Here is a 27,009-nt window from a genome sequence, read left to right as displayed (position 1 = left end):
TTAGAGAATAGAGAAACGAATTGATTAGATCCAATACATTACCCATTTACATATACAATTACAATTCGAGCCTGCGCCAATGGTTGAGGAGTATATAACTATATTAGAATTCAATTTCAAAAAAACAAGAGGTTTGGTTAAGGTAAGAACAGAAACAAAACTAGATATTTTGCTATTGAATTACTTTACTTCTAGTTTACGACAACGTAAGCTGTAGGCTTCGATCACTTCATTTGTGGTCAATTTCTTTGTGAGGGGACAATGGATTGGTCGCACCAGCGTTTCGCGAACATATGCAAGATACATTGATTCTTATCGACACCGATTACTTAATGACTTGAAATTGACTCGTGAATTTTGCTCCGAGTAACGAGTCAATCCACATTTCTGATAGGTCAAGTCAAGTCAATTAGGCAAAGTGACTCGAATCAAGTAAAGTCATACGAAAAAGTGACTCGAGTCAAGTCATGACTCGAGTCATCCCAACACTGTATCTAACCATGGTTCTCATTGGTGTAATAACTCTTATTGGAAAGGAGTGAATAATTTTAATACGGTACTCTCAAAAATATCATCTATCAGTACTCAACTCAAATCTTTACAATTAATACTATGTTCAGATTTGATGTTGTGTCACCAGCTACTAGATGCGACTTCTTTCATAGGGCTAGGATTTCAAGAGTCAAATACGCTAGCATAGTGCATTACTCGCTGAAATGCATTGGAACGATTTAACCGACAAGTATTGCAGTCTCATTAAAACCCACCTACATGTGTGCTATTCTGACAAAATATTTGAATTCAAAATACCTACGTAATCTCCACGCTCATTTTATGACTTTTGCCTGCAGCCACCACACATGAAACATTCATTCAGAACTAGTTATATTAGGCAAATACGGATCATTAATGCGAGTAATATACTTCACAGCAGGGGTGTGCATTTGTCCAGCCGGCGGCCACGCAGGCCAAATCAGGCACACAGAAATTTGTGCAGCTAATTCTGAATGTTGTGTGCCGCAAGAAATGAGTTTCTAGTTTTGTTGGTCTGCTGCAATTGAGCCAAGCTTAAGTGGGTTTAAAATGATGGGTCAAAATCACACTAAAATTATCAATTCCTAATGACACTGGGCCTTGCAACTATTAGGAAGCTTATGTGAGTCCAATCTTTTCATGAAGGTGTTTATATCTGGCCGCTTGTCAAAATGGTTACAAATGCACACTACCGCTTTATAGGATGATCATTGAAATGGGCGATGCACTGAATCTTCAAGGTTTGCAAATCATGGCAATAAAACGAAATTCTCTAAAAATCTAAATCAACTTTTTAACAAAAACGACATGCAAGTGTAAAACTTGAGTGTCTATTGTCACGAGACAGCGCGAGGAAGATTTATACAACATTCAAAGATCGGGGCAAACCAGAATGGACGTAGAAGCATGAATTTGCAAATGAGGGACAATCTTTTGCGGCAGCGTGGGAAGACTTCCAGTGATGAGTAAATTAGCACCACAATTATCATTGCAAACGGAAATGATTGGTCATGGAAAAGATAGTTGGTACATAGATATAATCAACTTTTGCAATGAACTCGTGAAAACAGTTGGAATCTCAAACATTGGATCAAGCCAATGGAATCATGTAATATCAAAACATGCAATATGAATTTACCTTGGGATAGCCTACTCCTGAATTCTCATAGAATTCTGTTGTATTGCAGTTTCAGTAATTTTGTTGCGAGCACTTGAACAGTTAATATACGTAGAGGCAATGGGTACAAGGTCCTTGACAATATTAGGTTTAGGTAAACATTATAGGATTCAAGTTATTTCCTAGCCTGTTTCGAAAACAGGATGTGGTATATGCAAACAGTAGCATAAGTCGACAGCCATAGCATGATCTCATCTATGAGTTCAATTCAAATTGGATTGATCCGACGTCAATCTTGATCATGGTGAATGAAATCTGAAGGTTAAACTATTCTACTTTCTCTCAACTTTCAACGAACCTATTGTGATTAGTTTGAAATGCATCACAGTAAAGGTTGAAACATTGATTAATGGCAGTTAACACCATGAATCGTCCTAGATGAGAAATAACATGCAACTAAAATATGATGAATCCTGCAACATAAGTTTAGCGTCCAATATTCAGAAGCACTGTAAAATTTGAATCTATTCATCTGGAATTCATTTGTTTAGTGACAATGGGTGGATATGTTTGCACAGTGTCTGATTGTCGACAAAGCATTTTCCGATAAATAGACCATAAATTTTAGCTTCTGATCAATGATCAAACCATTGGAAAATATTGGATTCACTATGATTTGCGCTACCAAGTGGAGCCGTTCAGTACCAATGTTTGCTGATTCAACATGTCTTGTTACCTATGTACGGATAAAAGGGCATATTCGGTGAATAATGGCTTTCTCCTGCACAAATTAGCACGCAATTGCACGTCATGCTGGGAATATAGCAATGTCGATTAGACTAACAAAGTCAGTCCGCATTTATACAGCTGACATTATGTGTTAAGATGTCTGAAGTCAGCAGTTTTTAAAATGATTAAAACTCTGAACATAACAAATCAATCATACCGTGGTTAATATTTGGATAAAAAACCAGTTGCAATCAAGTATTTATGGCCGTTAATGTACAAGATGAACCAACCATAGATTTAAGTTGTGTGTAGGATATTGATATAGATAAATTAGTAAAAAATTGCAGTAAGCTGTACCGATAAGGTATTCGTACAGTAGACAGGGAACGTTCCAAAAGTCTCACAACTCATGAGAGACAGAACTGTGGTTAGTGACCTTGTTACAACCAATCAATGGTCTCCGTCACAGGAAATACCATTTTCTTCTATCATTGAGCTCTCTGACTCGCTCCTTGTGTCTTTTTGAACTTTTCCAACAAGGAGGGCGTAAGCCGTTCTGATTAAATGCGTGAACCAGTACAGGTGCAGTATCTGAAGTACAAGCAGGAAGCCAGCGAGAACTTGAAGGAACCCGCAAAATGGTTTCAATATTACCATACCCTCAAAAAAGATCCCTCTTATGACATAGGTAGGTAATATAACCATTCTGGTGGTGATAAAAGAGACTGCCAATAGGACAAATCCAACTGTGGTAGTTTTAACAAGTTTTGCATATTTTGCTAATTTAGCGAATTCCAAAAATACATCCGAGACATCGTGAACTAGCATGATGATCGCCCCTATTTTCGTCATATTAGTAATGTACGATCCTGATATCAACATAATGGTGGCGATATGATGGATAAACATTTCTACAAAGTCCTTCCTTTTGACATCAGAAAATTGAGATATCATAAGCGAACAATAAAAAGCAAGCTCGATCATATAATACAAATAGCGTGGAAGATCAATTTGATGGTCCTCTGGATAATCTAAAAAGAACCAAGCAGCACTCCAAAGGTATTTTTTATCGTGAACTATCCAAATTCCTAGTAAGGAACTGGATAGATAGAATGTAAATCGCCAGAATGTCTCACAAAATTTCTTCATTTCGCTTGGTCTCTCACTTTTCCTCATCTGACGTATCCACCGCTCAACTGCGCGCATGTTAAGATCTGTCTGTTTACATATTTTCAAAATATCATCGTTCGTCGGGCGCTTTGGAAGATTTGCGACAGCCTGCTCCAGTTTTGCATTAGCAGGAGGCCGCTTATAGCAAGTTTCAGAAATGCTAAATAACTGTCCGATCTTTTTGCCAACACGTTCAACCAGTATTCGACATAGCATCAGCACTACCGTTAACGGCCCGACGACGAATATATCTTTAGATTGCCCATAAATCCGATTTTCAGTATCTTGTAACTCGCGCCATGTGACATTGTTAGGAAGCCAGAAGTCTTCGTTCCAGAACCATCCGAACGATTGGGTATTAGGCTGGTCGTACGCTGCCATCCTTCATTCAGTTCACTCTTCCCTAGCGCAAATCAAACTCTGAACATGGCAAGGCAAGATAGCTGACAAATCGCAGAATAACTTGTCCCGCGCACTAGCATTTTAACCAGTGACACGCCTTCCAGGATTAGAAAACGCCCCTCGTGCCATATTACTGATTTAGGGTGCAGAGCAAAAAATGAATGCGGGCATTCAACCGTTGAGTTGCAAAGAATGCCTAAACCCAAATCCTTGACCTAAATACTTCATGCTTTCCACTCTACTCTGATCATTTCATACAGGGTCTTTTATAGCCTGCTTCATTAAATTTTGATTATTCCAATACTATAGTACGTAAGAACGGAAGGAAATAGATCATTGACGACTGCCATAGTCAATCATAAAATGAGTTGTGGTTGCCATCAGGGCTGCTACGACGGCCGACTATTTCAAATCGTTTCTACACCCTCCTATTCACTGATATAGGCCTATATATATCATTGCTCCTATCGCTTCATTATATCGCAATCTTTGTGTTTTGATCTGATGAAAATTTCCATATATATATTATAATGATTGATTGACGAGCGGCCACTCGTTCAGCTATGACTTCAATCAATCAATCAATCAGGTTTATTACCATCATCATTGGCTTATTAGCAATTCATATCAGTTCAATACACCACAATAATGCGATACAATGAAAAGACAGGAAGATGTCGAAGCCACTTGGAGTAGTCTATGGAATCAGACACCCACCTTGGCCTAGGCTATGTAAAGAGGAGGCATGCACATTGCACAGTTGCACACTGAATAAAAGTCAAGAAGATAGTATAGAAAAGAAAGCGACAAGAAATGGCCGGCATGTCATGGGAAGCGAGATCGATAGGTCAGTCGTGCTCCGGTAATCTTGAGGATGGATTGTATTAATATTTTCATCGTTTCAAAACATCACAAGAATGCGATACCACGAAAGGATAGACTTTTCTCGAAATTTGATTAGAATCATCATTTGTTATCATTTTCATGAATTCAAAGTACGAGTACTTACGACATTGCGATATCGCGAAAAGATAGGAAGGATACAAAACGACTTGATTTATGTTGTCAATCCAACACCCAACTTCGCCCAGTGATATCAATAAACAAACACAAAATGTTGTTAAGTGAGTCACATCGCCACGCACGTACTGAATGAGATATTCGGAAGGATGGCATAGAAATGAGCAAGCAATGAAAAAGAAGAGCATGGGCGGATACAGGCGAAATCGATTAGTCAAAATAAATGCAGCTATTTATTGATCGCGTCAGATCCGGATGGAATCGCGAGGCGTTGTTGCGTTTCAGCAGATTCCCCTCTTTCCGTAGCTATGACATATCGCCACGTACGTACTGAATGAGATATTCGGAAGGATGGCATAGAAATGAGCAAGCAATGAAAATGAAGAGCATGGGCGGATACAGGCGAAATCGATTAGTCAAAATAAATGCAGCTATTTATTGATCGCGTCAGATCCGGATGGAATCGCGAGGCGTTGTTGCGTTTCAGCAGATTCCCGTCTTTCCGTAGCTATGACATATCGCCACGTACGTACTGAATGAGATATTCGGAAGGATGGCATAGAAATGAGCAAGCAATGAAAATGAAGAGCATGGGCGGATACAGGCGAAATCGATTAGTCAAAATAAATGCAGCTTTATTGATCGCGTCAGATCCGGATGGAATCGCGAGGCGTTGTTGCGTTTCAGCAGATTCCCGTCTTTCCGCAGGTATGGCACGCTAGCGTAGTAATCGTCTGATGTTATAATATGATGGAATTATTCCACGAATAAATAAAATAATGGAGAGACCACAGCGCGACAACCGCCGCTCTTCTAATGCAGGCATTGCCGGTGTTAGAAAAAATGAGAATCGTGCATACCTTGGCATTCAGGATTTCGGATTGAAATCCCTCCCTGACGCATCTACTTGGGAGTTGGTTGAAGTCATGCCAATGTAGTGAATTTCAAAATATCGAGCACACGTACCGATTCCTAAGACGTACAAAGTCTACTTCATGTAGAAAAATGAAGGTTTGAAAAGTTTTCGAGTATAGTTTCAAGAATTAGATCATTAGGCGTTAGATTTTTATAGGCAATGGACGGCAACACCAAATTTAAAATCGTAACTCGAGCTCTTTGCAGCTGATAATACGACTCCGATTCCATACATAAGATATAGATTGACAGAATTACGCTGCGCGTCTCACTCCCCAAGTATTATAGATCGTCGTGTAGCCAGTCAGGGTTTCATAATAACTCGACATGACTCGACCCAAGTCATAATATGACTCGAGACTAGGACGGCCAAGTTCAAGTTTATTCATAAAATTTCATCACTTCAAAACATCACAAGACTGTAATACGATGATAGGAAGATGCCGAAACGACTAGGAGTAGCCAAGACAGGTCTTTCATTGGAACTTCGAAGAATAGTAAAGTTATTACATTATTGGCATATGGTCTATCAGTACTGGTAGCCTACTAGAAAAATAGGACAAGAAACGGGGCAAATAGCGTAGTGTTGACGATAAGCGCATACAAATCGGGCGAACTCGGTCCGATTCCCGTCGGGGGTTTATCTGGGCTCCTCTTCCCTCGCCGTCACCGTTCTTACGGCTATAAAAAAAGCCCAGAAAAAAGACCCGACGAAAGAAAAGCACTCACCAGAAATGGAAAGAACTGGGCGACTTCAAAAAGATCGACATCGAAAAGAACTATGACATCGGGCACTCTATGCCGAGGTGGATGTCAGTCTAAAAAGATCGCAACTGCGTGTCGTTCGACATCGTCCTAGCTGTTCATTACATCGCATCGTGTCTTATCGCATTGCACATTGTGTGTGACTTGTTCAGATGAAAAATATAACCCAACGATTAAACTATCAAGAGTGAGGAAAATTACTATTACAAATCCTAGGAATAGTATATGGGTATATCCCTACCCGAGCATTGTTGAAATTCGTGGGTTCAACACATGACCTGAACTGTGACCACAATGACTCGAATCACAACTTGGACTTGACTAGGTGGTGAATTGAAAATGACTCGACTTGAGTCAAAACTATAAAAGTGAGATTGACTTGTGGCTTGGTTACAACCCTGGAGCCAGTTATCTAGATCAGAACAAGTCAGGTTATATCTTCGCCACAACTGAAGCGCAGCCAAATTTCAGATACCAATTTCTTTTCCGTAAAACCGCAGTTGACATTGAACATCTCATTTAAAATACTGAATAGGCAACATGAGTGAAATACCAGGTCGCATTGCATGCACACAACATATGCTGCACATAACATACATTTCATATGTAATCTTGAATTCTAAGGAAACAAATATCCATTGGTGCAGGATATTGACGTAACATTGGGCAGTAAAAGATTCAGGCGTTCGAAATAATCCACATGATTGCCAAGCAGGCTTGCAAGACTGAATATAATCTCATGATGAATTGGATATTTTAGTTCTTTTTGGGACTCGATATGAAGACTCCTCGCTTCCTTTCTCGGATCGAAAATTGTTTTTAGCTCTGTAGTAATGTTTGCTTGGTTTGGCTTCCAGTGCTGTTGCTTCATATTGCTAGAAATGTACATTTCATCAAGTCCGTAGGATAATTGCAAGAATCACAAACTTGAATACAGCACAGGCGACATACCTGAGGGGGCAAAATTGTAGAGTTATACATCTGAGAGTGAGAACCAACCATCCATGTTTTCAAGGCTGAGTCGTGCATTTGATGCGCCATGAGATCCTTTTCCGTAAGGATATGCTGTGTTTTCATTTTTGAGGCCCGCACTTGCCATTGGAATAAGAACAATCTACGTTCGCTGGATTTGTGACCGTGTTCTGCTGCCATTTGTAACGGTGTTTTACCAAATTTATCTTCTAATTTAATCAGATCTCCTGTGATAATCCAGTTATAATATTGAAAGGTTGTACTGTACAATGAGATGGATTTCCAATCTTACCAGCCCCAGTAGAAAGAAGCAAATCTATACAAGCGACTTGACCTGCAGCTGCTGCAACGTGTAATGGTGTTCTGCCACATTTTGTAGCTTTTGAAATATTTCCACCTTAAGATGAATACCGGTATGACATCAGGTAATCCAATATACAAAGTAACTCTTGGAGGTACAGAGCTTCAATATACAATTGATTGGTATTTTCATATCGAAATAAACCTGAATATTTTCAGCTGACACTTGGGTCAATCGTCAGCAACAAGTAGAGAACAAAAAATAACATTGTATGTTCAATATACCATATACCAATCCGCATAATCTATTCCGATTACTGAAAATATTTCCAATATTCCTACCTGATAATAGCAGTCTTTTCATTATATTTACGTGACCTCGATGTGCCGCCACAAAAATCACCACGGATTGCCTCTCCAAAAACCACTCTTTTCTCTTCTCCGGACTCATAAAATCAGCGTTGGGATCTTGGTAATTGCTATCTTGCGTAACGCCTAATTTCATAACCTAATAATATCAAAAGGATGGAATCTTGCTACATTGTAACATTTTATGTGTAGTATTGGATTTGACCTGCACGATCTCGCCCTTCACACAGGCTTTTATCAATTCTTTCCAAGCTCGCCATATTGTCATTGTGATCCTCGCATCTGATACAATATCATGGTGCTGCAGTGTACTCACATCTTCCATGTCACCTAGATGAATGAATGAATACTCATAATTCTAGTCATAATGTATTAATTCAACGAAAATGGATATTCAGTTCTGAATACAGAAACTAGTGATGCAGTTGAGATATAAGTGGTCAACTGGACAGGCCACTCCAGAGTTCAAGCAGTACAGCTTACCGAATAGCCTAGATCAAAACTACAACAAGAAAACAAATTCAATGAGCAGAAATATTACTTCAAAGTTTGTTTAGGTAATCTAAAAGGATGAGTAAAGGGTCTTTGAAATACAGCACAGCTACCATGTACCAATACTGCATTATGGCCACATCCAAATTATATAGATTATGTGTGTATTACAGAATCATGGTTTGAATGTTATTGCCTGCCGGAAATCCAATGGTAAGCACAGAGTTTCATTCTCCAATCAGGCGTTTCATCCAAATCCAAACAACACAAAAATGTTATGGATCTTATGGCAATTCAACATGGACACACAGAAAAAATTTCATGTATGCTAAATGCAGGCTGCTAAGCAATTGAGTTGACTGCTACTGACAAATACCACATCAATGGCGCCAGGGAGTGTAATATCTCCAAAGATCAGGCCAATATTTTGATCGAAGTGCGGATGTACAATGAATTTCTTTTTTTAACTCAGCGGTGCGGTGTATAAAAACTAAAATCGAAAACATTTTTACCTTCATCAAGGTACATAAGTCTTTGCAGTCGTTTAGGAATCCCCGCTATTAATTCCAGTTTGACTTTCAATTCGTCGATCGTCATTTTAATAGTGACGTTGTGAACAGCAAAGATCTCATTTGTGTCCCTGAAGATTACCGAAATCGAAAACTCCGTTTCTTGATTCATTGCATTTCCGGGAATTTGTGTCTTACTAGTGTATTCTGTGCCAGATTTCATTCTTCTGTGCTCTGTTCTTTATCTAACTCTGCGCGTATTGACGATTGGCAGGCTCTGTGCAATTTCAGAACCTCTGGGCTTTGTTGCTATGGCTTTACCTATCCAACCCTGTCGAGCAATCATCCGTGAAGATTAGATTGCATTGCTCGCTTGGCATCCACTGAGCTATATCCATATCGGCATCACACTCACTCATTCAGTTCAGTGCAGTAATACAGTAATTTCATCATTTCAAAACAACACAAGATTGCAAATGCGATACAGTGATCGGATATGAAGGAGTCTGAACAACTTTTAGTTGCACACTCTTGTAATAGTGGCTAATGATGAAAATCCTGACTCTCACATCAGTCACATCTTAGATTAAGAAAAACATCGCTTCGAAGTATCAAAAGTCATTCACAAATATTTTCCAATAGCTTGCCTCCTGTGTTTGATGACTTTTTCATGCCTTCTAAAAATGTCCACTCCCATTGCACGAGATCCTCGTCTAAAGGAAATATCTACTTACCCCCACCCAAATTGGGTGACCCAATGATATATATATCAGAGATGAGCGGATTTGAAATTTCTATGTCCTAATCCAATCCAAATCCGAACCTTCAAATTCAAATCCAAATCCCAATCCATAACTTTTTTCATATTCAAGTCCATGTCCAATCCTAATCCGATTCCAACTGGAAATTCAGAAAAAATACTAATTTATGCAATGGCGGGATTCGAAAATTTTCTTTCACAGCCAACGATTCACTTGATTCAAGATAACTTAGTAACCATAAGTACATTAATAACTGATCTGAATAAAGTTTGTCGCCATTCGCCACACGACATTTCAATTTCCCAGAAAATAGGTAAATCCAATCCAAATACGTCCCGGAATAAATGTCTAATCCAAATCCAATCCAAATCCGAAAAAATTTCACAAATCCTGTTTTTTCAAAACCTAATCCTAATCCATGCTCATCTCTGATATATATATCATTGCCCCCACCCAATAGCAACGTAACTATATGAGATCAATCGACTACTCGGGACATATCATCTGGAATGCATTGCCACCACATATCCGTGAATTGCCTTATAATAGATTCAAAAAAGTCCTACTTGATCACCTCTTGTCGTCGGGGGAGATAGCGTGGTAACGATAACATGGTTGGGTTATATTTTTTATCTGAACAAGTCACACACAATGTACAATGCGATAAGACACAATGCGATGTCATGAACAGATAGGAGGATGTAGAACGACACGCATCAGTAGCGATCCTTTACTCTAACATCCACCTCGGCCTAGAGTGCCCGATGTCACAGTTCTTTTTCGATGTTGATCTCTTTGAAGCCGCGGCCTACTAAGCCGGTGGACCGGGTTTATTATTTCGATTCCCATCGGAGGTTCATCTGGGCTCCTCTTCCCCGCTGTCGCCGTTCTTACGGCGACAAAAAAAAAAACAGAAAAAAAAACCGAAGAATGAAAGCACACAAGGAATGGAAAGAACTAATAGAAAGGACCGCGGCTTCAAAAAAAGATCAACGTCGAAAAGAACTGTGACAACGGACACTCTAGGCCAGTGTTTCTCAACCTTTTTGGCTTCGCGGACCCCTTTTGACCGTCATGGACCCTCGCGGACCCCCCCCCCAAGTGTTAGTTCAATTTTAGCTCTATTATGGTGCAACCTTCATCTGTTTTGAGCAAATATGAACTGGAGGCTTGTGATAAACAGCAAAATAAACGATTTTTCTTGAAAATAACATCCTACTATTTATTTAGAGATTGGTATACTTTTAATATCTCGAAGCTGATTTTGCTGCTGTATTTATTGAAGTACGTGGTTGTGTCTTGGAAATCCGCGTCTTCGTTTTGATATGAACGAGGAGTGCCGAAAACTATTTCCGCAAATATAGATGGAGGCTAATTCAATATTAACGCATATGCTTCCGACGATAGTTTTGGTGTGATCACAACATTTATGGCACCAAAATGAGGAAACATATATTTTATGAAGATATCCCGCCCAACATCTAGCGCGCAGGGGTGGGCAACATACGGACATTTGGCCAGATTCGGCCCGCGACAAAATTTTGAGCGGCCCGCCGAGAGTTTCTACCGTCAAAGTGAAATCCTAATCATAAAGTATAGACAAATTTTATTCGCCAAAGAATGGACGCAAGTTTTCCAACCTTAGAAAGACTGTTATGAAACGAAGCTTCTGTTCCGGTTTACATATATATTGACGAGCAAACATTTTCGACCATGAACAATTGACCAAGAACATTAACAAGACAAGTCTGCATACCAATATAACTGGTGATATGAATTGCAGGGTTGGAGCGTAATGCTTTGATAGCAACGAAACACTCCTTGTTCATAAAAAACAGCCTTGTCGATAGGGCATCCGCAATAAGAATGTGCCAAATCTGATTGATAGCCGAGCTTTAAGAGCAGGTATATCATTGTCCGATTTATGACGAGTGTCAGCCGACAACAGTCTGGTTCATTTCAATATGAATATATAGTATTCAATTGCATATTGAAGTTCTCTACCTTCACGGTCTTATCGATCATTCCTATCTAATACCGAATACTGTGCACGCACATTTTCTGTACCACCATCACTGCCGTTTGTTATGTATTTTGGTTCATGAAAATAAAGACTATCTCTCTTTCTCTCTTTCCAAGAAACTGCTCAAATAGTGGTTATGTATATCACAGGATAAAATGGATTTCGCGTGGCGAGGTTTCAATCCCTGCATTGGGACAAATTAGTGAAACACTTCGGAAATTTTCATTTCAAACTACTGTTCACTAATTTGATGAGACTGACAACTTCGAATCGAAAAGGTTTCGCAGACATTACGACGTCACCCTGATTGACGTTACTATCTCCATATTTTTTTTTCACGGATCCCAACATAACGTCTTTAAACAGCAATATGTTTTTATCACCGGGTTATTGGAAAATTGGCAATGAAACTGAATTTCCACACTACGATAGTTCATGTCAGACAATTATGATGATGATATGAGCCATGAGGTTTTAGCAGTTGTGGTGCGAAACTGCCACATGCTTTCTCCAATTAGAAAATAAAATAAAAGTTAGGCTATCAACCATTTTAAAAATTTAGTGGTCTCGCGGACCCCCTGAAATTGCTTCGCGGACCCCTAGGGGTCCGCGGACCCCCGGTTGAGAACCACTGCTCTAGGCCGAGGTGGATGTTAGAGTAAAGGATCGCTACTGATGCGTGTCGTTCGGCATCCTCCTATCTGTTCATTACATCGCATTGTACATTGTGTGTAACTTGTTCAGATGAAAAAATTATAACCCAATGATTGTTGTTGTTGATATTAACACTGTTGCCCTACCTCGCCCAGACATTGCTTCATTGATCATTTGCTACCATCGTTTAATTTTTCTTCTATTTTACTTTTTTAACTAACATTTTCACAGCCAAACTGTTTAGAGTCAAGTGTAAAAACTTCAACATCGGATCATCCGTATCATTGCCAAAGCCCCACGGGGGCTTGGATGTGCAACTGATAAATCGCTTCTCAAAAGATTTGGTGTTCTAAACTTAGAAGATATGAGGAAGCTAGAAATTGCCAAGTTTATGTATCAGTTCCATTGCGGTCAATGTCCCTCAAATTTCAAGGACTACTTCACCTTGGAGACAAAAGCGCACAAGTACAGCACGCGCGCGTCAACGAAGAACAACTACCATATGATCAGGACTCAATACAAGAAAACGCATTGCTCTATCAAGTATGCCGGACCCCAATTGTGGAACAGCATCTCGCCGGCTATCCGACAGTCGTCGAGCATGTCCGCATTCCAGTCGAAATACAAGCAATTTCTTCTAAATCAATACTAGCCAGTCTTCAGGATTACCGGACCACGACCTAACATCAACCTCGCCCTCCGCCACATGCCACCCCATTTTGTCGCTTGCGTCTTATATTCTCTGCATTACTTTTCATTCAGTGTGCATGCCTCTTATTTACTTCGCCTAGGCTAAGGTGGGTGTCTGATCTTAATGGCTACTCCAAGTTGTTTCGACACCTTCCTATCTTTTCATTGTATCGCAGTCTTGTGATGATTTGAAACGATGAAAATATTAATAAACCTGACTGACTGACTGACTGACTGGTTACGATAAGCGCCCAGCACGCAGACGAACCGCGTTCGATTCCCGTCGGAGGTTTATCTGGGCTCCTCTTCCCCTGCCGTTGCCGTTCTTACGGCGACAAAAAAAAAAGCCCAGAAAAAGACCCGACGAAAGAAAGCACTCACAATGAATGGAAAAGAACTAGTAGAAAGGGCCGCGGTCTCAAAGAGATCAACATCGAAAAGGAACTGTGACATCGGGCACTCTCGGCCGAGGTGGATGTTAGAGTAAAGGATCGCTACTGATGCGTGTCGTTCTACATCCTCCTATTTGTTCATGACATCGCATTGTGTCTTATCGCATTGTACATGATGTGTGACTTGTTCGGATCAAAAATATAACCCAACCATGTTACCTGTTTGATGCTGGTGTGATCAGACTAGATGACCTTCACGGTCTTATCGATCATTCCTATCTAATACCAAATACTGTGCATGTGCATTGTGCAATGTGCATGCATCACTTCCGTGTGTTTTGCATTTTGATTGGATGAAAATAAAGACTCTCTCTCTCTCTCTCTCTCTCTCACACACACACACATCACACACAAGAATGCAGTTGCGAAATAACGCGATCGTGATTCAATTTATATCGGTCCACAACAGTCCAGCTGCGCTAGAATGTCGATGAAATCCGTGCCATGTCCCTCCGAGGGGGATCTTGATAACCTCTGGCAAAACAACAAAGTAACGGATGAACAGTTCTATCAAAATCATTCAAAATAGTTCTCTCCGCGTGTGTGTGTGTTTGCTTGTATCATATGTATACAATGCATTAGGCTAATGTATGGTGTGCGTGTGTGCTAATTAATAAACGATTATTATAAGCTATATATAGTCTTTATCCAAACCAATAAGGCATGTACAGAAACACATCTTGCAGAGCATCCCACGTTTCTGCAACGTTTGTTAGCGTACAGTGTCCTCATTCATCGCAAGGTGTTGACAGATTTTCAACGGATACTAACACAACCCTGTAATAAATATACAAGATTTAGGTTTTATAGCTTTATTAATAATCTTTATTTTATACATAGCGCAGAATATTAGAGCAGGTAGCGGTGTATTTTTTGCTGGCGATGTAACAGATTGTAACACGCTCAGTCGCTCACTATGGGTCGACCGATTTAATTTCCATACCTGTACCGTTTGTAGCCACTTCATTCATGGTGGAATTCGCCCAATCAGGAAATTCTCGCAGGTTGAAAAACGCCACCCCGAAGGTATTGATGGAAAGCGTGATTACTAGAATTCCAATGATATTAACCATCCAACCAGCTTTAACCTATAATGATAAGCAAGGTTAAAGTACTTTGACGAGGTGGTTAATGAATTTTGCGCATTCATACCAAATCCCACACAGTTATTCGACCGTACGAAAACGCGATAGCATTCGGCGGAGTTGCAACTGGCAACATGAAGGCGAATGAGGCAGCGATAATAGGCGGTAATAGCAGATATAGAGGGTGCACCTCTAAAGTCTTTGCCTAAAAAGTGATACCAGATAGAAGCGAAGTTAAACCAATATATCTGCAGGAGCATGTGTAAAATTTGTGTGCCTCCATATAGGCCAGTGCTCTTCAACCGGTGTACACGGTGCACCAAATATACTACATGCTATCATCACTACGAAAGGGTATGCAAGGGTGCATGACAAACTTGACACATTAAAGCAGCGGTTTATATCCTGCAGGTGAACGCCACGATTAGGTCCTCGTGGAGTTGCTGATATTTTCTAAGCATTAATCTCTCAATTATATACACTAGTATAGTAATGCGATTAATAGGGTTACCATATTTTGGAATCGGGAAAGGAGGACACTTTTTTCAGATCAAAAAGAAGGACATATGGTGATCCTAGATTTAGTATACAGTACATCATAAAAGGTTAGAAGGGTAGGCTACTGCTAGTATATCATTTTTATGTATTTTTACGAAGAGCTATACCATCTCAATTCGAGATTTTTTCACAATGTTCAGAGTGTAGTAAGGAAAACGATTGCACGACAAGGATCTCACCAGTTCTGCCAAGATCGGCACGAAGAGTGAAGACGTTGCTGTGTTACTTGTTGTTTCGGTCATGAGACAAATGAACGTCGTCATTGTTAGGCAAACTATCCAGTCATCGATTCCTTTAAGCCCGCTGAGTTGTTCTCCGAACCAGGCGGAAAGGCCAGATTTCTGAACGAAAACCAAGTAGTTACGAAGGGCGGAACACGAGAACAGAACCTTATCCTAACCCTAACAAAATTATGCCGATGTTATAAAATCCCTACGTTTGGATTAAAATGTTGCATTTGATTTTTACCTTGGTATAAGTCAGAGATTGGTTCTGGTTTCGTGAAACCCATACATCACGGGTGGTTCAAGGGTGTGAATACACGCCAAAGTGTAGCTTAAGGACCATTTTCAAAACATCACGGAGCATTTATCAGAACACCTTTACAGCCGTTGCTGTGCTTGGACGTGAAATAGAATAGAAAGAATGCAACTGGACACATGCAAGCAGAGTTCGTCAGCAAACGAAGTACTCAAGTAGGTTTTGAATACGTGCACTATAATTACTCAAGTGGTTACGAGTTTAGACTACTTTTACTGCACTAGTTCTAGTTTTCATATAGCACCTTTTAAAACAAGTCCTATATTTTACTTTTCATGATATTCACAATTATGAAAATTATACACGCAAAATATTTAAATATTGACAGGAAAGAAATTATGAGGGAATGTCAATATATATTGAGTGTGTTGCTAATTTCATGTTTTTATTACCCCTCTTACATTCGTACAATTTGGAAGACAAATCTGAGGAGTAACAGGGTTTGCTGAAACTGTAAAATACGCACAAAGAACCATACAGTGCGGCTCTATAGGCAGCGTTCGAAAGAAAGACATAAAAACACTCGTTATAAAATATTGAAACGAAGACCTTGCTGTGATGAAACATTTGTTTCCAATATGTTCTGAGATTGCGTCTTACCGTTGCGGCCCCGGCTATTCCAAAGCCGGCTCCTAGTAAAAGCGTTACATCCCACGGAAACATTTTCTGAGCAGTTCGCCAATCTAAAACTCCAGGCACAGACTGATATCGTCCATCTGAAATATGTATTTTAAAGTCAAATACTGCTGGTTATGACTCTCAAACTGAATACTTTGACCAACTCGCCTTTCAGCCCGCTCTTGAAGTAATTTATGAACTCAGGCTTGACTCGCGGTAGAAAGAACAATAAAAACGCCATGGATACAGCGACGGTACCATCCGATACGTATGATTCCTCAAAGAGGATCGACCATCCTGTCATATAGCCAGGATTCCGGAAAAACCACAGCAACGCAGTTAACGCGAAGACCGATAGCACAGTGACTTCTGCCCACCTGGTGAAAATAAAAACAGCGCAAAATTGAGTGGCGCGTTGACTGATTGGTGAATGGATTCTGAGTCTCAGACTTGTGTCGAGGTAGCCATCGCTGGTACTCAAATGGAAGTTGAAGTGTCGCCAAAAATTTCTACTCAATTGCAAGTAGAAGTAGTCTCGTTTGTCTACCTGCATATTGCCTATTGAGCATATGCAAACATGGTTTTTCAAAACTACTCCTATAGTGGAAACGGAACATAAAGCACTAAAAGTACTCAAATAAGTATAAGTAAATTTTGTCAATGCGTCGCATACTGTTAGCAGTCGATCAAAGGTGGCTACTTTCGTACTTGCAAGACGCATCTTTGCAACAAATGACACATTAGTTGGTATAAAGATTTCACAGACAAAGAAGATGGAGAGATATCCACAAAGTTCTTTCTACCTAATATAGGCTAATCCAGGATCAGTCAAATATACAGGCCAATACTTCTATACTTCTATAGATGTAGAAGTAGTAAAAAACATAACCACACGAGTAAGTATGGTGTGAGTATAGGCAAAACCTACTTGAGTACTTCGAAAAATTTGAAGTACTTCGTTACTGACCACCTCTGCAGATAAACATTGGGTCAGACGTGCCGTTCAGATAATTCTCTTTCCCTTGGATAGGCTCTCTTCTCGATATTACATACGCCACTTGTTCTTAACCCTACGCAATGTTACCGAAAAGAGCGCGTTAGTCCACACCCAAACTGGCAAAAGGTGGTACACGATAACAGAGCTTAACCCAGAATTATATCGCGGTCATTCATCCTACGCTACGTGCATGCATACCTTCCTACGTTCCTATACGACTTTAAGTCAGAGGTCGGTTCTGATTTCGTGTGCCATATGGGTGCCTAAAACTGCCTATTCACACTCGTATATCAGGGTGGTACACGCGTGGAAAATACACACTCGTCTTTTGTGGGGAAGCGAGTGGCGCAGTTGGTTAAACACTGCAGTCACGACACCAATGGTTGCTGATTCGAGTCTCGGCTCGGCTATGTTTCTATGTGTCGGAGGTTTATCTGGGCTCTTCATCGCCGATCCCGCTGTAAATACAGCGCCTTGACAGCCCAGAGGAAGAGAGAGCCGAACTCCTGAAAGATGGCATCAAAAAGACTAAGTTGCGGGCGCATGAAAATCGAGAGAGACTGATGGTTGAAGAGCGCGTGCATGAAAGTCGTCCGTAATCTGACGAAAAAGACCGTAAAAGACCGTTGACATTACTGAAATTGATGTACTGGGCGCAAATGACCTTATAGGCGATAAGCGCCAATGCTGTGCGAATAAAACAAACAAACAAACTCGTCTTTTGTCTAAGCTCACAGGAGTGGAGGGATCACAGGAATGTTTTGTGGTGGCCCCAGAGCTACCAGGAAAGCTTGGATTGAAAGTAAAATTGAAAAGTTTAGTATTGGCTGCTGCGCTCTCTATTTTCGTTATTTTATTCCAGAAAGAAGTGTATTCTTACTACCAAATTGGGTCTACTGCAATCTTTTTGCCTGACTATAGATATAAGATAAAGAATGTTTGATTTTCCAGTATACCGGGAACGAATGTGAAGACAATAAACGAATCCTAGACCTCGCTGTTCCAATGGAACATCGCAATAGATACTAAGCCAGCAATGAAGTCATGCAGTCAACAAGTCTTGAATTGGAATGTAATATATGGTCTTGCGCTAAGTGCCCTCAAGGCTCTGCGCAAGGTCGAATCACTCACCATAGCGCGCGATCGTCAAAAGATAAAGATCAGTGGCCGGCAAAGAATTTTGTGCAGAGATGTGTTACGTACGTTCATTATAATTATACGCTACAATTAGCCCACGTAGGCCAGTAGTTGATTCTAATTCCGAAATATTATTGCATAGCTCGAAGGGATGAGTCGAAATTTTATTATCTGAATTCATGCAACCGCCTGTGTATGCAATGCACGCGTGTGTGGGGTGGGTAGGCTACATTGTTATCGGTAAGGTAGGGGAGACCGGGGACAATTGTAACACTTTTCGTATTTTCCAACATTACGTGTTTTTCTCGTGGAAATTTCACTTTCAAAGTTTTATATAAAGAAGCCAACAACTCGATAGTTGATATGAAAACTAAATTGGAACTCAATCAACAATCAATCATGGAAATTTTGGGTCGCAAAAATCGCTGCTCAAATGTTACAATCGCCCCGTACCCAGGGGCAATTGTAACACCCTTGCGGGGCAATTGTAACAGTGTTATTTATAACTAAACACAAACTAAATGAACAACGAAAACGGAAGCACAAATTGTATTATTGCATGAAACTAAAGGAAGAGACTTTTAAACGCTTCCAGGCTACGCCCCATCGCATTTATGGCACCTGAATGCAATATCACCGTTCGTGTCTTGTTCAAGCTTAAAGTGTACAAGAGACAAATTCATTCCATCATCTCCCTACACATATTCGGCCTCTTCTACCAAGGTTCTGTTGTTTAGCGGGCGTAATGGGTTGGTCATTCGGTCACCTGCGAAGGTGCGAAACCGACCTGGCTAACATATCTTGGTTGAATGGACCGATGATAGTATAGTAAAACGAGGACGCAACATTGTGCGGCGTCAAAGCTATAATGACATTTATCTGTGCTGTAGAAAATTAACATAAATTGTTCACATCAAATATCAAAATGTAAGTGGGCCATGATCAAAGTCAGAGGACGAGAATTAAGCCATGACTATTGAAGTTCGACACACCAAAAGTCGATCAACGTGTGAAAGGGTGGTTGAATCACGGAAATAACCAAACCGTCAGATTCACATCACCACTATTGCATGGCCGTTTCGACAGATGATCATGTTAGAATTGGTATCGCAAGGCAGTATCTGTTCTGGTGAACTTCTGGCTGTTGCAAGATTATTCTGCAGTAGATGAATGGTAATACCAACATATGAACAAAGACATTCAGAATTGATAACATATTGTAACGGGGCAAAAGTAACAGAGTGTTACGATTGCCCCTGACACGCTCGACCATGATTAGCGTCTCAGTATGGTACCTTCCCGGCGATGAAAGTCCTATTCTTCCTATCACCACGGTAGACTATAGTAACATTGTTCCAGCTACACATATTATGTTGTAACTACTTGAGGCACTATTCGTCTAGACAAATTATTCCAGACCAGAAAAACTTTACTCGAGGGTCAAAAATTCCGTTTTTTGCAAATTATTCCGGGGTTTCGCATCGTAGCTCAACGTAACTCAAGGTATAATAGAAGAGATAACTACTGCATGCGCACTTAAAATATCAAGCTGATTTCTCCATCCTACTAGCGGTGAGGTCGATTGTTACATTTGCCCCTAGTTACATTTGTCCCCGGTCTCCCCTACAAGTGTGATGGACAACATACGTCATTTTTCCGAGCTTTGCATATTCTCTTTTTATAACACCTTTTCCTCGGGTCTCTGAAGCTTCATCTTCATCATTCCTTTTGCGACATTTCATGCAATCTCTAAAATGCGACCATCCCTGTACATAAATTATTTCTCGTGATAACGGAATTTCTTGACTTACCCAACGCCTATAAACCAAAGTGAGAGCCAGCAATAGGCTAGAAGCATGGTAATGATCGCTTGTGGGAGGCAGTAAGAAATCCATATTCCAAAGGAAAGCTTCGGTGTGGCATCGGGGAATATCCTAAAATGTCACATTTTCGGTGAAAACAGTTTATTAAACAAATTTTCTTTGAAAAGCGGTTTTCCAAAAATTTACATCGCTAACATCGCTACATTCAATCCCCTGACATATATATATGTATACCTGTAACAGTGACTGTCAAAGTATTCCAGGTACTAAATCTACAGAGCATAATGAATTACGGAATTTTGATTGATAAAATGTATTCATGTTGAAATAAACCTAAATATTTTATACTGACACTCGTCAGGGCACTGGCACAATCGCCAACAACTAGAACTCGTACATCAACAGTAGGGGTGTTCAAAAATGACTATTTTTCTCAAATTGTACTGGCTACTTGATAAAATTGTCAGGTTACCTAATTTAAGCCTACACACCAAATTTGGTTCAATTCCAGCCAGTAGCCGCATTGCTACAGGAGAAGAAAGTTTCTATTTATAGTTTAAAAATAAATAAACAAAAATTTCAAAATTCTCTGTTTACCCCATGAAAGGGTTTGGTTGTCTATAAAATCGATGTTCACACAATTTGGCTCAATTCCAACCAGTGGAAGCGGAGTTATTGCCATTGAAAAATTTGGATTTGAGTAAAATAGTATTTACGGTGGGCACACTTATAATAAATAATTGGTCACCGTAAATACTATTTTATTGATAATCCAAATTTCTCGACGGCAATAACTCCGATTCATTGGTTGGAATTAAACCAAATTTAGTGAACATCGTTTCTATAGACAATTTAACACTTTTATAGGGTGAACAGAAACTTTTGAAATTTTTGTTCATTTATTTTTATATAATAAATAGAAACTTTCTTGTCCTGTAGCAATGCGGCTGCTGGTTGGAATTGAACCACATTTGGTGTGCAGGCTTAAATTAGGTAACCTAACAATTTTATCAAGTAGCCAGCACAATTTGAGAAAAGAAGTCATTTTTGAATACCCCTAATCAGCAGTCGCTTCACCAAATATGACGTCAAGGCTTGTAAAATTTGAATAATTTTGAGATTCTACACGAACTCCTTCTGTCGGCACGACCTGGTTTGTTGGATGTTGATCAAAGTCGACTCCGAGGCACATAAAGGAACGAATGAAAAGCTTCTGCCGATAATTCTTCACACAAATCATCCATTAAATGTGTGCCAATGGCAGAGTCATGACCCTTGCCTGTTCTGATTCAAGCTTCAGTGGATGAGTCAAGGGTGACCTGTTCTCCAAGCGTGATGCGGGCGAATTTTGATGGGCCTATATTAGGCCTATTGGCCGATATAATATTAGACCTATATATAAGTGACAAATTTGACCATATCTAAGATACTTACTCTTCGAATTGTCCCGAGAGCACGAGGTTTGGAACTGTTCCAGTGAGACTTGCTGTGCCTCCTATGCTCGCAGCGTATGGTATACATATCGTCATTCCTTTGATGATAGAGTTTTTCTGATTGAAGCTCATGTCATTGTCCGTATTTTCCGTACTTTCCTGCATTTGTGATTAAACTTTATAAGAGAAATTTCGCGTAACATTCATAGTATGCTACATACCAATTCAATAATATTGTTGTCTCTATCTTCCTCCGTGGCTGCTTTCATTTCTCGGATTGGTTGGATGCTGTTCTGTTTAGGTACATAAAATTATTAGTACTTGATACCAGTATGAATGAAACAGGACTATATCTCGATCAGTTACTGGCAGTTAACCATCATTGAGCCGATTGATTAGCAGTGTAAATGGCTAATTTACTTACATCACCGCTCTCTTCTGTATTCTCCCTAGCACTGTCGAATGCTGGATTATCATGTCCATCGTTTGCATTCAATGATGTCTCACGGCTTCCAATCTATTAAAGACGTCAAATCGCGATTGGTGGATGAATTTTTACCCCCATAAGATCGCATCGGTATACTTTCAGTTTTAAGCTCACTAATATTTACTGGTCGCAAGCCCCTAAATGACCACCAAACTTATTTGCAGGCGTTCCGATTCAACATACAACTGTATACTTGTACAGTAGCCTAGACGTATATTTTAATTTTAGAGCCTTAGTAAATAGGCCTGCCTACACTGGGTGGTGGTAAAATAATGTTCTGAATAAAATTATGTATACCCCAAGCTGAAGCAGCTCTTCATATAATTCTCGGCTGGATGAACGTGGTCGTGCATTGTGGCTTCCTATAGTTACGGGCGAAGCCATAAAAGTAAAAGAGCCTATTCCAGCCACCCAATTCGCATAATCAATAGTGATTATAGCGGCTGATTCTCCACTCTTTCGAATTTTTTTGGCTACGTCTGGTTATGTATATCTACTTGGCTAATTTGATTACTCACATAGGCTACCTTTTGACGCTCTGGCTCGTAAAGCTCCTTCACAATTGCCTCCACAATTGGAATTAACATGGCTGTGGTGGCGGTGTTGCTTATCCACATCGATAAAAAGAATGTCACTGACATGAAGCCAAACATCAACCTGTATTTGCAGAATATGAAAATATTGGGAGTACGCAACAAAATCTCAATATGATCAGACCACTGAAGCCAATGTTAAAGGCAAGAACGTCGAACTGATTTTTTCGGCCCGTATTTTTTCTACGACGTCACTATAATATATGTAACATGATACATTGCATGAACCTGCAGATTGCGAGTGTTTTCTCATAGAATCTTCTCTTTCTGCGATGGTTATCAAACAATGCCTACATAGATTCTGTATATATTTTGCGGTTGAGAAGAAAATCTCACCAGCCTATCTCTCGAATTATATAATTTGACTGTGATAATTTATTATATAATATCATATGAGCTCTGTCAAAAAATCATCAGAGTCATTTACAAGTTCGACAGCCCTAACCGAAAACTTCACAATAAGTGGTGAGTGCTGACGGGGTTATACATAGAGTATAGGGTTGCATTTAAAATGAAAATCAATTTAAAAATTGGGTCTTGTTTAAAACATGTTTTTATTGTTGTTGTTGTTTTTTTGTATTTGTTAATCCATGGCGTTATGAATCTTTAATGGTGACGTCATATTGGATTGACATTGGCAATTGAATATATAAGGGAATATGGCTCCTTTGACGAAAAAAGGCTTCCGCCCCCGTCATGAAACGGATCAAAAAAATCTTTAACCAGGACTATAGTATACATCGTTATGCAGCATTTTTACGATCGGCGGTCATCATCATCAAAATATCCAATCCGTACCAATGATCTATATCTAGTTCATCTACTTGCTGAACTATTGATTATAATAAAAATGTTTCAAGAGAGAGAGAGAGAGAGAGAGAGAGAGTCTTTATTTTCATCCTACCAAAATACATTACAACAGACGGCAATGATGGTGGTACAGAGAATATATGCATGGGCAGTATTCGGTATTAGATAGGAATGATCGATACGACCTTGAGGGTCAACCAGTCTGATCACACCACTGAGCTATATAAACATACCCGCATTGAACAGTTACACATGACAGTCAGGCTGTAAAAAAATGTTATTTAAAAAAAGGAAAAGAAAAAGTAAAAGTAAACGATGGTAGCAAGTGATCAATGAAGCAATGTCTGGGCGAGGTAGTTTAAATAGCTCGGTGAGGGCAACAGTGTTAATACAACGACATGAGGTGATTAAGTTGGTATTTTTTGAATTTATATAGGGCAATTCACGGATATGTGGTGGTAATGCATTCCAGATGATAGGTCCCGAGTAGTCGATAGATCTGTTGGTCAGGTTGCTATTGGGTAGGGGTAAGTATTTCCCTTCGACGAGGATCACGTGTAATGTGAGTGGACATTTTTAGCAGGTATGAAAAAGTCATCAAACACAGGAGGCAACCTATTGGAAAAATATTTGTGAACAACTTTTGATACTTCGAAGCGATATAGTTCGTCAACTCGCAAAATTCGATGCTTACGGACCGTATCGCACGATTTTGCAGGGTTCTATTTCTGCAAAAAAATGTTGTGCATGCATATTGCATTTCCCCATACTACGATTCCGTATTGCAGGTGATAGTGCAACCCTACCTAGTAGTTATAATAACCTATAACGAAGTCTCAGAATATCGTTGATTCTGCAGTCCATGGTAGCATCATTAGTCTATCTATATTTCCCTCCTTTTAAATATCTATGATTGTGAACAGATTTGTAGCCCTAACCGTACTGGTTGTTACTTGTTATATAATGATATAACATGCATGTCATTTCCGTTTGATGGAAGAGCAAATGAGCAATGAGCATACAGTGAACACTGTCATGGAACAGCATGATGTATCACCAACCTTAAGTAGGGTTCAGTGATACCCTGTACTACTGCATACAGTAATTCAGAGAGTGTCGAGCCGAATAATGTCTCTGGTAAAATAATCCGACGTAAATTCCTGCCTTGCAAGTTGCAACAAGGTTCTCTTAGGGAAATTGGCGCCGAGTGTTTCATATAGTCAGCGATTTAGTCGGTAGCACACCGCAAGTTGATTTGATTTATCAATCAAAAATTTATAAACCTGATATTTTCGGATAGAGTTCACATTGAATCATATGTCGTTCGCCATTAATCAAAACAATATGTTTGGTTGTTTACTCACCACCTCGGCCTGACTCCCACAATCAGTAAGACTCGAAGGGCTATTCTTTTATGCAGCCCGGAGGTTTCGACCGCCACAGCAATCATTAATCCACCGAACATGAGCCAATTCGTATCTTTGAAGTAAAGTACCGCCACTTCACTGGCTTTCAATATCCCCAGCAATGGAAATAGTATGAGCGGAACAAGTGATGTCACAGCCAGAGGGAGGGCTTCTGTGATCCAGTAGACGGCCATCAAAATTATAACGTATCCGCATGATGACTCCTTTATCAAATCAATTTCACAGTAAGTATAAAGAGAGTCTATATGCGACAGACTTTCCTTTTCCTGATTTAGTCAATATGCCAACGGTGCAATCTACATTGGATGCGTCATCACTTTATGACATGATATAATCAATCAAAACCCTTTCCATTGTCTTTCTATTCAGTGGTTATAGTTACCCTTACAGACTATTGCGATCGCGATACCGTACAACCAATACATGTACTGTGCAAGTGTGCATATTGTGAAGTACATGACCTCAATTTTAGTCGCTAACAATCGACTAACCTTTGTTCCCGCTGTGAGAGGTAATGGTAAAATCAGAATCGGAGTCAGCAGCACTATTAGAATCTTCTTATAAATCCACAGAAACCGAAGAAACGGATGTATTGTCATAGTATTTTAGGGTTTTATGTGGACTTTGCTAACGTGTTAAGAAAAGCAAAGATTTATGCATTGACAAAAACAATAATTTACATACATTCATGGAAAAGTACGTCAACGCGTTACTCGCTACTCATTTCCGACACCCAACGCGCATCTCAATTTTAACATATTTCACCTCTGATTCCTGCAACAGTAGTCAATGCCCCACTCTTTAACTATAATGCCAAGCCTACGTACGAAATTCAATGCTGAGTTCTTTGTTATGCGGACTGAAACTGAGCCTAGAAATATTCGTCGCTTCGCAAACACTTTGCAATAAAGAAGTTGAACTGAACCCTGAAAAATGAATAAAGCTGTTTTAAATAACAATAGCCAACAGACTCAACACCTGTCGTAAAATGTCTGCCCCTGCAAACACATTACTATACCATACTATCGGTGAGAGTATGACAGTCTACAGCAGAAATCTCATGTTGAAATGCTGCCCGCTTTACGCTTTCAGAGAAGAAACGCAAAGTCTTCGAAGCCACAAAAGGAATCGTATTTACGAGAGAGTGTTTTGAAGGTACGGTTCATCGTACAAAATATGTATATCAGGTATTATTTCATGACGAATAGGGTCATTCTCTGCTGTCATTGGATTGAAATTCTGCACTATAGATTTTTAACTCATATCGGCTATGTATAAAGGATGACGAGTATCCAGACCGTATGCGACCGTATTCCCATACATCTATACCTGAACTCAACTATGCGTTACTGAGCACAATAGCGATGGTTTCAACTAAATCTCGTGCTGAAAAAATGTTTAAAACGATGCGCGATCGTTGAACAGATATGTTTGAACTATGCAAACTGGTGAGTGACATGATCCATGAGCAATTTCGCATTTTTGTCCAGTTGCATGATATGATATAAATGTGATTATACACTCTGTAATAGTTTGCAAAAACAAGTTCGACCACACCTTTGTTTCTTCATGGGTTCTTCCCGTTGATGCTTTCTTCGTTTATACTCACTGCACATTTAGGAGACGA

At 39.8% G+C, this 27,009-nt stretch overlaps 4 protein-coding genes, 1 long non-coding RNA gene and 1 pseudogene across 6 annotated transcripts in view; 1 reads left to right on the top strand and 5 right to left on the bottom strand.

Moving 5' to 3' along the window:
• LOC145457416 (threonylcarbamoyladenosine tRNA methylthiotransferase-like) overlaps positions 1-27,009 on the bottom strand; it is a 264,970-nt gene that overhangs the window by 92,354 nt on the left and 145,607 nt on the right. The window lies entirely within an intron of this gene.
• LOC145457413 (kielin/chordin-like protein) overlaps positions 1-27,009 on the bottom strand; it is a 298,320-nt gene that overhangs the window by 155,909 nt on the left and 115,402 nt on the right. The window lies entirely within an intron of this gene.
• LOC145457431 (ceramide synthase 6 pseudogene) lies at positions 869-4,139 on the bottom strand (annotated as a pseudogene).
• LOC145457455 (uncharacterized) lies at positions 5,289-10,861 on the top strand. Its single transcript, XR_013920879.1, has 2 exons — positions 5,289-5,680; positions 5,795-10,861. It is a non-coding gene; the product is annotated as an uncharacterized LOC145457455 (long non-coding RNA).
• Positions 7,118-9,808, bottom strand: LOC145457437 (uncharacterized). Its single transcript, XM_080335663.1, has 6 exons — positions 9,298-9,808; positions 8,499-8,623; positions 8,267-8,432; positions 7,917-8,021; positions 7,604-7,851; positions 7,118-7,527 (listed from the first exon to the last, which is right to left on the bottom strand). The coding sequence occupies exons 1-6, from the start codon at positions 9,515-9,517 to the stop codon at positions 7,390-7,392; spliced, it is 1,002 nt and encodes a 333-aa protein (XP_080191789.1). The 5' UTR covers positions 9,518-9,808; the 3' UTR covers positions 7,118-7,389.
• Positions 10,663-26,350, bottom strand: LOC145457409 (solute carrier family 13 member 2-like). 2 transcript variants are annotated; one of them, XM_080335628.1, is made up of 14 exons: positions 25,874-26,350; positions 25,320-25,585; positions 23,080-23,209; positions 22,490-22,582; positions 22,287-22,358; positions 22,067-22,224; positions 20,621-20,743; positions 20,457-20,558; positions 16,844-17,052; positions 16,658-16,773; positions 15,697-15,858; positions 15,027-15,164; positions 14,818-14,962; positions 10,663-14,651 (listed from the first exon to the last, which is right to left on the bottom strand). In XM_080335628.1, the coding sequence occupies exons 1-14, from the start codon at positions 25,979-25,981 to the stop codon at positions 14,641-14,643; spliced, it is 1,833 nt and encodes a 610-aa protein (XP_080191754.1). In that variant the 5' UTR covers positions 25,982-26,350; the 3' UTR covers positions 10,663-14,640. The 2 variants fall into 2 exon arrangements, with proteins under 2 accessions (XP_080191754.1, XP_080191753.1); XM_080335627.1 differs by having other exon boundaries at positions 23,071-23,209; positions 25,874-26,318.

Source organism: Botryllus schlosseri, chromosome 15, assembly GCF_051294905.1.
Source record: "Botryllus schlosseri isolate E-star chromosome 15, Bs_hap1, whole genome shotgun sequence".
NCBI lineage: Eukaryota > Metazoa > Chordata > Ascidiacea > Stolidobranchia > Styelidae > Botryllus > Botryllus schlosseri.
The sequence above is the reverse complement of the archived record's forward strand: the minus strand, read 5'-3'. Positions and strand labels throughout refer to the sequence as shown.